The sequence below is a fragment of the Protomyctophum parallelum genome (assembly GCF_964188405.1).
Source record: "Protomyctophum parallelum genome assembly, chromosome: 15".
NCBI lineage: Eukaryota > Metazoa > Chordata > Actinopteri > Myctophiformes > Myctophidae > Protomyctophum > Protomyctophum parallelum.
The window spans coordinates 7,406,300-7,418,576 of record NC_139710.1 but is presented as its reverse complement, the minus strand read 5'-3'; the positions used below and the strand labels follow the sequence as shown (position 1 = coordinate 7,418,576).

Genomic DNA, 12,277 nt, shown 5'->3' with positions numbered 1-12,277 from the left:
ATGTGAAGGAACCGGAACCGGAGCAGGAGCTGTCTTGTTGAAAAACGGGTTAGCAAGAACCTCACTAGTGTCCCAATACAGCTCCAATTAACTTGGGCTTGACGATGACCTCAGGGAATACAGGAAGAGGACGTCCAAATCCACACTCTTGTGTGCCAGCTCTGAGGGACAACAATTTACACATTTAGCATATATAACAAAAACAGCCAACGGCTGTTACAGCAACTAGTTAATGTATTGATTTATTTAAATCCTTTGGATTACTATATCTGAATCATGCCTGGGGAAATAATTTGTTCTGGACACGTATGTAAAGAAGGGAAACGATATGCACATCCCAGTTTTTAAATACGGTGCTTGACCCAAAAAGTGATCAAATGAAGAAAAAAAGTGGAATGCAATATAATTCATAATAATACAATATAATTCTTCCTCTTTATTTCAACCTATAAAACAACGTTTCGCTCCTCCGGGCTTGTTTTAAAGGTTGAAATAAATAGGACGGGGAGCAGAATTATTTTTCTTCACGAAGCTATTTCAAATATGCTTCCTCGTCAGAGGTATTAATAATTAATTTGATGATGTCGTCAATAATATTAAATCACGGGACATTTGGCGTTAGTTGGCACTTGGCATAATGTAGGCCTAAGTTTGGTGCCTACAGCTACAGTTGCCTATTATAATTAATTAATTAATAGCCTACCATACCATGAAACAATTCTGTGCATGCCCTGTAACGGCAGCCGGCAAGGCAGCGACATTAAAGCATGCATACCGGTAATCTTATATACCTTTGGAGGATTTTGTCCCTTGATATTATACTGTTTCTGTTCTGGTAATGTGGACTTGAAAAGGTTCGAGAACCACTGATTAGCCCCTTTTGTGTGTTTCATCTCTGTTCATCTCACACACCGCATGAACTTGTCGATCAGCTGATTTTGACAGGCAAGTCACTCGCAATGTCAACTGACTGAACGTTATACACAGCCTACATATTTTATTTGAGGTTTGGGGACTATTAATTGATTCAGCATGAAGACTAAAGCCTTCTAAATGAATACGCATGCCTAGATCACTGGTACACCACCCTCCGAGCTGACTTGGAAAACGACCAACGTCCGTCAACGTCACGCCAAGTTCAATTTAATGAATTCCACACGTAACGTGGCAATCCTCGTAAATGTCCGTACGCTCACGATATGAGCGTAAACGCCGTTGTGAATTTGGCCCTGTGTCTGTATTTTTCGTTGCACGTGAAAAAGAAAGTACTATAACCCTTTCCCCTCCTTTCTGGCACTCTGTTCCCCTGCTCTCTCCTCTTGCGCTCCATTTAAGCCCCACTCTCCCTTTCTCTCCAACACTCACCTTCACTTTTCCCTGATTCGCTCATCCATCTTTCTCTGCTTGTCACACTCAGTCTCTCTACTCTCTCATCTGTGTTGATCCAAGCCAGGGGGCTCAGACTGCCAAGACGCAATGACAGGGGAATGTCAACGATTATTTCCACCACAGTGACCCAATGTTTCTCTGAGCAGTCTCTTCATTGAACTATAAGGAGCTCTTACAGTATTGAAACAATCGATAGGCAGCGCAACAGCGGTGCGCCTAACCTTTCACCATGAGGTGAGAGATTGTATATGGGTAACTACAGTATATATAGTGCTCATCCATGTGTTCATCTGCGATATTCCCAAGCATCAGAGTATGGTCTGATTTAGCAGTGTGTCATTTATAGTACAATTTAAGCATTAAGCTCAGTAAGCTGCCAAGTGCAGGATCTCACCATTTCCATCAACAACTCCCTGGTGGCTTCTGTTCCTGTCAAGAGTGTGGGTGTTGTCCTGGCCTGGGATGCCTACATGTGTCAGGCTTGATTGGTTGCGCTTAATAAGAGTTCATGTTATGGTCGGGTGGTGTTTTTTCTACGAAGCCTCTGACTTTATTTCAGTTATAAATGTTACACGAGAGAAGAGAGAAGCAAAATGCCGTTCGTTGTGTGCTGTGCAGCTTTGTATTATATTCCTTTATTTGATGGAGAGGTAATGCATGCCTGTGTCAGGCGCTGTTGATTTTATTTCTGACATGTGACCGTTCGTTTACAATTGACATGAGCGGAGTTTGGATTACATATTTTTTTATTTGATTGAGAGGTAATTGAGAGGCGCTGTTTAATAATTGTTAAATAAAAGACCAATATGAGCTCCTCTCTACTATTTGTATCTTCTGCAGCTTATCGCTGTTTTATTATAAGCCTAATTCATTGTGCGTCACTGTGCATTACACAGTTAATTGACTGTAGAACACTTTCCTTTTCACATTTATTTCTTCCGTTTTTAGTCATATGGGCAGAGTGGGATAGGATACGCATTTTGATGACATCATGGCATGAAGGTCTTTCTGTCCGGCGTGCAAAGGGTTATGGGAAATTTAGTCCCAATTCATTACAATGGGGCGGATTTACTATAGGCAAAGGCAGACAGCTGCCTTACATGGCTACGTTTTTGAATTATTAAATTATATCGCCTATAGGCCGGCGCCTAGCTGCTACTCAAGGCCGACAGTGTATCAGACAGAAGAATACACATCTATTCTCTCTGTGTACTGCGTATCTGGAGGGGTTTTTTCACACTCTGGTGTGAAACGTGTCTGCCAGGTGCCTGCATGACATCTCCCCCATTCACAGAACCGGTTTTCATCTACTATTGTTTGTAGCCTATAACAATATAAGTTACAACATAAATGTTATAATCTGATCGCCCATGGCTGTGTACTGGGACACAGTGTACTTGATATGTATTGTGTCACAGTGTACTTGTTATGTATTGTGTACTGCCTGAACTGTAGCATACTTTATAGTTAGGCTACGAGAGACATCTCGGTGACAGCAAGGTCAGCCTTGCTGCAGTAGGCACGTTATTATGTCTGATGTCTTGTGGTCACGTCATTATGATCCAGCACTATATATGTTCCTGTTTGTGTAATAAACTTTGTGAACCTTTAGCGTGATACTGTCTCGTGTCGCGTTATTGTTCTCCCGGGCCCGCCGCTGTTGCCGTACCAAAGGTATACTTCAACCGGATTGTCACACATCACCCAGCCGGCACACACTACCTGTCTGTCAAACCAGACGAGGGTCCAGTACTTAGTTTACAACAATAAATATACATTGTATTTCTGTAACTTCTGCCTATCAATCTGCATCTACCATCCTCCCCTGCACCACACTGCACGTGCGGGGGATGGGGGGGGGGGGGGGGGGGGTGGTTGGTGGTGGTGTACAAGGCAACCAAAGGCATAGCATCATATATTCAAACCCTAGAACCCTTCCCACCTATACTTACTGTAGATCAGCTAACACAGGAATACTGTCTAAGCCTACCCTAAAACACCCTGGACAACAACCCCCCTATCTCATGTGTGGGCCTTAGGTAGGCAACCTCTCTCGCTCTGAGGATCACACTTTTATCACTCACTCACTTTTTATCTCATCTTCATCAGATATGTTCAATTTCCTACCTCTGCAGACATTTTGGTCATTTTGGCTATCCTGTAATTTGTTATAATTGTATTTTTTCTGTTCATTACACATGTTGTAAGCATTCCATGACTGACAAAACACACCATGCGCAAGCAGAAGACAGTAGATCTCCATATCCCCAGTTTGCTCATTTGAAAGCTTGGCCTAATTTGTGGTGCTAGAGGAAAGGTTAAGGGGTCACAAATCAATATGTTTCTTCCTCTTGGGTGCATCCGTGTGGAAATTGTGTCTGTATGACTAAGGGTTCCGCAGATAGGCCTGTACTCATGTCATAACCGAACGTTTGGGCCATGGGCCATGTCCTGGGAGGATGAAAGTTTGGGCCATGGGCCATGTCCTGGGAGGATGGAAGTGTCCTGTCCCATGTCCTGGGAGGATGGAAGTGTCCTGTCCCATGTCCTGGGAGGATGGAAGTTTGGGCCATGGACCATGTCCTGGGAGGATGGAAGTGCAGAGGAAGTTTCAAGGCAATCTGATTACTTGGTCACTGAGTGACAGACAGGAGGACGAACAGACAGGGGCAAAAACATGACCTACAATTTATAATTTACTTTAGGCATTTAGTAGATGCTCTTAATCCAGAGCAGTTTACACAGTGAGCAAGTTAAACACTAGGTAATACATCAAATGCATAGAAATAGCAACCTATACTTTATAGTAATTAAACGTTTTAGTCTTTTGTTTTGTGTGAGACAATTAAATCTGTTGGATTATTTGCTTTACTAGAGTACATTCAGCCTTGTGTTGTCCATGCGCCCCAACAGTCCAGTTTTTTAGTTTGATTTGATCTGTGCGTGTGTGTATACTAAATTATGCTTATTTACAATTGTAGCGGCTCCTAGCAAGCAGAAATATGACAACGCTCCAACAGATGTCTTTAAGGTCGTTTTATTTCTTCCCATTGGACACCGTGAAAACTGTAACACAAAACATACAAATATTCTCTTAAACACCATGAAATATGCAATGTGAATGTCCTTCTTGTAACTTGTTGTAACTGTCGGTCAATCATGACTTCCGGATTATGGGTAAACAAACACAATGAAACGTACACAAACAATCAAACAATCGACGGAACTACAACACTATTTACAAACACAGAAACCAACAACATGTAACATACCGTGTGCGCCTTCTGCGGATTATTTTAGGAGCTACTCTACGTTCTCTTATCTTTCATATTTGAGGACGCTCTTTCTTGGCGTAAGGAGAGCTCCTCGCACCGCTGCAACTCAGCTTGTTCTGAGTTTCTGCCTGAGCCGGCTCACACCGGTGCCATTAATGAGCACTCACTCTACTCACAGGGCTTTTCCTGCACGCCCTCAACACGTCATAATATGAACAGCATTAACCAGGCACCACACACGGCATGTAAATACAATGTACCCAAGTAAACATACCTCTAATGTTCACATTAGCAATAAAAATAGAATAGAAAATAGATAGAAAATAGAATAGAAAATAGAAATAGAAAAGCACAAAATACCCATTGCTGGGACAGTTACACTGCCCCAAAATACAGTGATTTACTACTGCTTTGGGTTATTTAGGCTGTAGAAATCCGTATTTTCCTTCTTAATAGAACCCAAGTGTCACATAATCATTTTTTTTATTTTGTATTGACCTTTGACCAACCAAAAATATATTTTTTCCTTTTTGTATTAAAATAGCAACTGGTTTGCATTTGATTTGGAGGCTTAAATTTGTCAGACCCTACTCCTAAGTTACGCTGCCCCCATGGACCTTCATCTTCACTTGTCTCTTTCCATTCCACCCTTTTCTCTTCCTTTTCTTTGTTCCTCCTGACAGTTCGATATCCTCTGTCAGAGCTGTGGAAACATCAGACATGATTACCACGTTCTTCTCCTGTCCCACTTCAGTGGAGTTCTTGGATGGTGATCTTTTCCTTCTTTCCAGAATCCACTGAGGACTCCGAGGACGAGTCTTTATGGCTTCGCTCTGCCTTCCTCTCCCTCCGGCGGCTTTTTTCATCCTTTTCTTTGTCTCCTTCCTCCCTGGGTCTTTTTCCTTCTTCTTGCCGTCTGGGTCGGATTCAGCTGCTGAGCCGTCGGACGCCCTCCTGGCTGAAGACTTCTTCCGTTTCCTCTTCTTCTTCTGGATAACTGTATTATTTATCTCTGTGATTGCCACCATGTCCTGGGTCTTGCTGCCTTCAGGTACAATATGATTTCCCAGTGGTTCCTGCAACGGCTCTCTAATGGTTGCTTTAGCCTCTGAGAATGTTTCCTCTAGCACATCCTTGAATTCTCAGGGAAGTCACCGATATCTTTGCTCAATTGTTCAGGAGCCACTGTGCTGAGAGTCTGGCTGCCTGGACTGGCTGCAAGCACAACCTCCGCTTCATTCTCCATCGGCGCCGTTTCTTCCATTCCATGCTGTGGCGGATGCGATCATCCCCAACAGCCGTTGGACCCGAACCATCTCGACACACGTGCCGAGACGGAAGTGGAGTAGGAGTGTTTGGATCCGTAGAACCCTCTCCGGGGACAGAGAGACCACCATGGTCACTGAATTGAGACACAGGCCGAGAAACCCTGTCTGTTGCCTGGGTTCGGGGTTGCTTTTCTTTAAGTTCACTCGGAAACCCAAGGACATGAGACAACACCTGCTCTGTGTCTGCTGCAACCTGGCTGCGAGACGGTGCTACGATCAGCCAGTCGTCGAGATAAGGTAGGATCTTCATGCCTGTAAGTTGAAGAGGGTACAGAGCAGCCGCCACTACCCTTGTGAACACCCTCGGAGACAATGACAGCCCGAATGGGAGCACTCTGAACTCTGCCCTTGAAAGGCAAAGCGGAGAAAGGGCCTGTGACCCGGCCAAATGCGAACATGGAAGTATGCGTCTTTCAGGTCGAGAGTGGCGAACCACTCTCCCTGGCCAATGGACTGACGTATGTGTTTTGTCTGTAACATCTTGAAAGGTAGGACCTTCATGTACCGGTTTAGCCACCTGAGATCGAGGACGGGCCGATACCCGCCGTCCTTTTTTGGCACCAGAAAATATGTCGAGTAAAAACCTGCGCGTGCTTGTCATACGGACCCTTGAAAAGGGGGGTGGACGCCGTCGAAATTGGAGTTTGTAGCCTCTGGCGACTGTCTCCAGTACCTAGGGGTCTGATGTACGCTCTACCCAGCTGTCCAAGCTAAGCCGGGAGAGACGTTCGACGGCCGGCCCCGAACTCTCATGCAGAGCCCCCTTGGCGCCCTGTGCCCTTGCGGGGGCGACGCCCTTGAGGGCCACCTCTGTTAGTGGCTCGGGATCTAGAACCTTGCTGCCGGTGAGGCTGCTGCCGGGCGGCCGAACTATGCATGAGGAGTCCAAGTCCTGGCCAGGGGGAGGCAGTTTAGAGACCAGGATTACTGCATGTTTTTTGTGAGGGTACCTACCCTAGGAGACACGAGGAGAACATGCAAACTCCACACAGAAAGGCCCTTTCGCCAACCCCACCGGAGGAGAGAACGCCCACAGCGGGAATCGAACCCATGCAGGGCTTTCTAGCTGTGAGGCGAGAGCACTACTGACTGGGCCATCGTGCCCCCAGGGGTTTGCTTTTCTAAGTAAAAAGATAATAATGAATTATGTATGAGTGCTTATAAAGTGATTATAATGCATTATGTTTAATATGCATTTGTGTTATTCTACTTGTCTAGTAGTACTATTTTGTGGCCCTCACACATGCATTTTGCTGCTTGAACCTGATTAATATTATTCCTTGATTGTTAGACTTATCGTGCAGCATCTGACTTGATAATTCCATTTATTTATTTTAGAACAGGTTGTTTCAGCTGAGCAATATGATTGTCAAAGACACATTCCACCTACATTCATAATCCCAATAAAACACAGCTATGTTTTATTACTATGCCAACCCTTGTAGCAACAAGATGAATGTGCAGCAATGTTTGTTGCTTGGTTTTTACAGTTTTATTTTCAGTATATATGGGCCCTGGCATCACATGCCCTGGTAGCCATCACATCTGCTGAGGATACCTACAGCATTACATCACAGTACAAAATGCCCTCTTGGAAATTATTGCCATAATAAAGGCCAGGTAATGAGTTTGCTAGAGTGAATAGCCACCACATTACTTCTAACCACCTATCCATAAATCTTCTCCAGTTCATTCAGAATTCTAACCCATGTATGAATGGTCTCTTAAATTACTACTGGAACTGGAAAATGTATTGTTTGTTAATGCTTATTATCTCTACCTGGCCGGAACGGCTGGAGGCCTGAATTACGGTTTCGCCCCCTCCGTCCAGGTCTATCTTGGCCTTATGGTGGCAATATAACGGTCCACTTCACGTTTTGGCCTATAACTCTTGAATGCAACCAATTCTTTGGATCACAACGCATCTCCCCATTTAGGCCACGCTGCACACCTCGATCTGCCCCAAAGTTTAATCACAGTACATTACACAATGATTAAACAGGCCTCTAAACAACGCAATGTCAAAGCGATTTCACTACACACATAGGGGGCACCACAAATGCTACAAATCACTGTTTGTTGCAGAAACATGAGTTTGTTTCCCCCTATCAATTTATTGGTCTTGTTAGTCATGACAATAACCATAAAACAGGTTTTGATACTACTTTTTCTGTAGGCTAATTGGTATTTCTTACCAATCATACTCAAATTGGGATTGCATGTTGAGGGGCCTCCACAGCGCGCCACTCCAAAACCATGCACTTTCACATCTGCCCATACAGTAGGAGCTGCCACAAAAGCAAACCGCTACACAAACTATTTAAAATTCATGTCTTAAAGGGAGTCTTCGTCTTTTTTAAAACCATGCACTTTGTTGGCGGTTTGACTTTGACTTGGCAAAATTGAACATGAAACATTTTTTATTTTTTTGAATTGTTTTTAGTCATTATATTGCAATAAACGATACAATTATGCCAGCATAATATAGTATACATAGATGCGTCAAAAACAAGATACACACACACATACACAACAAAACTAACACAACAAAAGGGAATAAAATAAAACGACAGGTAAACCCAACCACCCACCTCTCCCAGGACCAACAATGTCATGAAAACACCTGACATTCTCTTTAGACGTGACACAGGGATAAACATTATGAAAGAAAGCATGGGAGAAAGGGCTTTTAATGGAATCCATTCCAGCACCATCAAGAATAGATTTAGATCGAGAGTGCTATCTCAACAGCCAGCAACAAACAATGTCCCTAAGGTGAATGGGCAGCTTAAAGCAAAGCTGAGAGATAGACATTACAGGAAAGGCCCAGGGGAGAATCCTTTGAAAGGATGAGCCACTCGAAGGCCATCAAGGATAGTTGTGGATCTAGAGACAAGGTTGTTTTGCTGAACCATGTTGGATCATTCTTATTAAAGGTAGGGCAAAGCTCTATATTGTGATAGTAATAGAATTGCTATAGAGCAGTGGTTCTCAACCTTTAACACCTCAGAAAATATTTGGATCTCGCCAACATTATGACTTAGGTTAAAATACAGTAGCGTACCCCTAACCTATCGTGAATACAGGAGGTAAATTAATTCTAATTAATATATAAAAATATAAGAATAATATCTTTTTCCACAGTTGTCAGCTAACAAAATTATAACAATAAAACTGGGATTCTTACAGTTCTCACACGACAGACAAAGAGAGGCATGCACGCACGCGCACACACACACATACATACACACACACACACACACACACACACACACTATAGTCAGAAGTTTTACTTTAACGATTTGGAAAAATGCGCTATGAGAAGTTTCACTTTTACTGCGGCTTTTGTGATGCTCAATGCAGTTGGCTTTAATTGATTTTACAGCTGTTGAATCAACTATTTTCAGTAGGCTACGCTACGTGTTGTAAAATGCACCATTTGAAAGGGGTTTCATTTATTACGGTACCACACTGTCTACTACTTCTCTGCTAGCCTCGGAGGCCACAGGCATGTTGATTTCATTCCTCTGTACACCCACTTCAGTTATGTTGAACCCCAGTTTCTGCGTCCTATTAACTGGTGGGTTTTTTCCATTTGAACAGCACCAATTTGTGCTGGGACCACAACAACGGCGGGGTGTCATTTTCCATCCACCATTTCAGTGTTTGATTTAAGAGTTTATTTAACAGATTTGGAGAATTACAGTACATTTCAAGCACAACTCAATACAAAAATGTTAACTATGGACGACACCATAAAGCATTACACTTGTTTACAATGGGCTCCACCATGTTCAATTCATCATAACATTTAGAGACATACAAATATACACCATACCCAAAAACAGGATATCATCATAGAGGAGGTAAAAAGGGAAAATAAAACAAATACTGTACAGTGAGGGGAAAAAGACGTGTGTGGTGGATTCAGATTTTACGGGGGCCAATTTCGAATTGCAGCCGTCTATACGTGCAGCTGCTGCTGGTCAAAAATATTCTCCTCGTCTTCCACACTTTTATAGTTCCATTTTAAGCCACGATTCCACCATTTTAACTACGCTGTTTATTAGTATCTTGTGTTGCCACCGTTTAGTTTGTTGTGATCTGTGAACGCATCGTCGGCAGTGCTTGGCACAAAGCCACAAACATAAACACCTCCCCACACACATACACACACACACACACACACACACACACACACACACACACACCTTTTTCATTTTCGGGAAGATTCCTTGTACCACCAGAGGGGTCATTGCGTACCAGACCTTATGTGTACCACAGGTTGAGAATCACTGCTATATAGTGTTTGTTCAGTAACAGGAGTATCTCTGTCTCTCCAGCTCAACAAACAGATAATATTTTTTTTTCCAGTTCCAATTTTGTCTGCTCATTTTTTTGTGTCATCAGTAGGCTACTAGGCCGAAGAAGACATGCACCCTTTTCACTCTGTTATAACGCCACCAGGAGGCCAACTTTCCTTTTTTTAATATACTACTCCTACAGATTTTGTCCAAACATAACCCAAATCGGTAAACATTATCTCTGTTATGTTATGCGGCACCACCATGGGCTAGCTGGAGCCGGCTGAACCATTGTGGCTCGAGAATCCACCATTCCTGAATGAAGTGCCTGGTGCTGGGAGTCTGGTGCAACGCTGCAACGCACAGGGGCTGGACCTGGTGAGAGCAGGAGCGGAACTGGTGAGACGTAGGAGTCAACCCACAGAGCCTAGTCCTTCCACGCACCGGAATAGCACCTCCCAGTCCCGGCAGAGTAGTTCAGGAGAAACGGATTGTGTGGCCCTGGTTTTTCCCTAATGGGACTGATCGAGGGTATAGCAACTGGGATGTAAGTCGGGACTTGATCACCCCGGCTGAGTCATTTGAGTGAGGGTTATGATGTTGGAAGACCTGAAACCCTGATGACCTTGGGATACATCACTCAGGATACGTCCCAGGTGCATCCATGCGATGTATTTTTGTAGTATAGCTACTGACAGACAAACACCCACAGTCACAATAGGGAGCGAGAACAAGAATCTAGTACCACCCACTTATAAAACAAAAATGGGTAAATTCTTCTTTTAGCACTGCCACCCAAGCGTGGAATGCCGTGACGGTCGTGACCCCTGCTCTAAAAAAATGCAGATCATTAGCATCCTTTAAAACAGGCCTGAAAATCCACCTTTCAGCCAGGGCTAAAGGGAGAGAAAATGATCACTATACTCTCTTAGAGATCCCCCCCCCCCCCCCCCCCCCCCTTACAATCACATCCTTTTTTTTCTTCCACTCAATTGTGTGTGTGTGTGTGTGTGTGTGTGTGTGTGTGCGCGCGCGCCCCCATGCGAACCGTAGGCTACATGTACATGTAGCCGCTACATCCAACATTACATTCCCATTGACAATGAATGAATAGTGTAAACACAAACATTGCGTAACACAAACAATATCTTAGGAGGCTTACTCTCAACTGTCAGTAAGAAGTCGGTGATGATGATGTACTAGGCTACGATGATAAGCGCGCCCCTCATTTCACACGGGTGTGATTTATTTTTAAAGCAGACAATCAGCACTACGATAACTTACCTGTCCACGCTGATCACGCACAGGGTCATGATAGAAGCAGTGCAGCACATAACATCCATGCCAATGAAAATGTTGCAGAACACCTCTCCAAAAAGCCACTTTCCACCAGTTAAGTCTGTCACTATTACAAACGGCATGACAGCTATAGCCACTGAAAGGTCCGCCACGGCCAAGGATACCAGAAGATAGTTTGAAGGTTGCCTTAATTTTTTTACTACGCAAACGGCTATCACTACCAATGTGTTTCCCATCACTGTCACCGCAGTGATGACTGCCAACATCACACCGATCATGATCTTTTCTGGCCGGCCAAAATCCAGTAGTTGCTCCCCGCACGACTCGTTCCACATGGTCGTCGTGGGACTAATTGTGATGAGGATGTTGTAGAAAAGCTGTACAGTGCCATTGATAACTTCGGACATATCCTCTTTTTTATTCAAAGTGGATTCGATGACCGAAGTATTGAACATCACGACAACGTTATTCCAGAGTCGCTGCAGCGGACACCTCGCCAATATACTCCAATTACGCGCATATTGATCCGTACGGACCTGATGTCGGGTCCAGCCGAGTGGTTGGTTCTTCTCTCTCCCACGTGTAAAAAGCCCGCTGTATACCAGACTACTAAACAGCCATATGCGCTCAGCACTTCAAAGCCTTAATCAACTGTTGTGTCGCTGCCGACTAAAGTATTATA

The 12,277-nt window shown here is 43.9% G+C and overlaps 1 protein-coding gene across 1 annotated transcript in view; it reads right to left on the bottom strand.

The window, feature by feature from the left end:
• The window catches only part of htr7c (5-hydroxytryptamine (serotonin) receptor 7c), a gene marked incomplete at both ends in the record, with an annotated part of 28,566 nt that extends 16,516 nt beyond the window's left edge, over positions 1-12,050 (bottom strand). The window contains one exon of the mRNA XM_083783823.1: positions 11,581-12,050. Coding sequence (XP_083639949.1) covers positions 11,581-12,050 — 470 coding nt within the window. The remainder of the gene's footprint in view (positions 1-11,580) is intronic.
• Between the last annotated feature and the right edge of the window lie 227 nt (positions 12,051-12,277).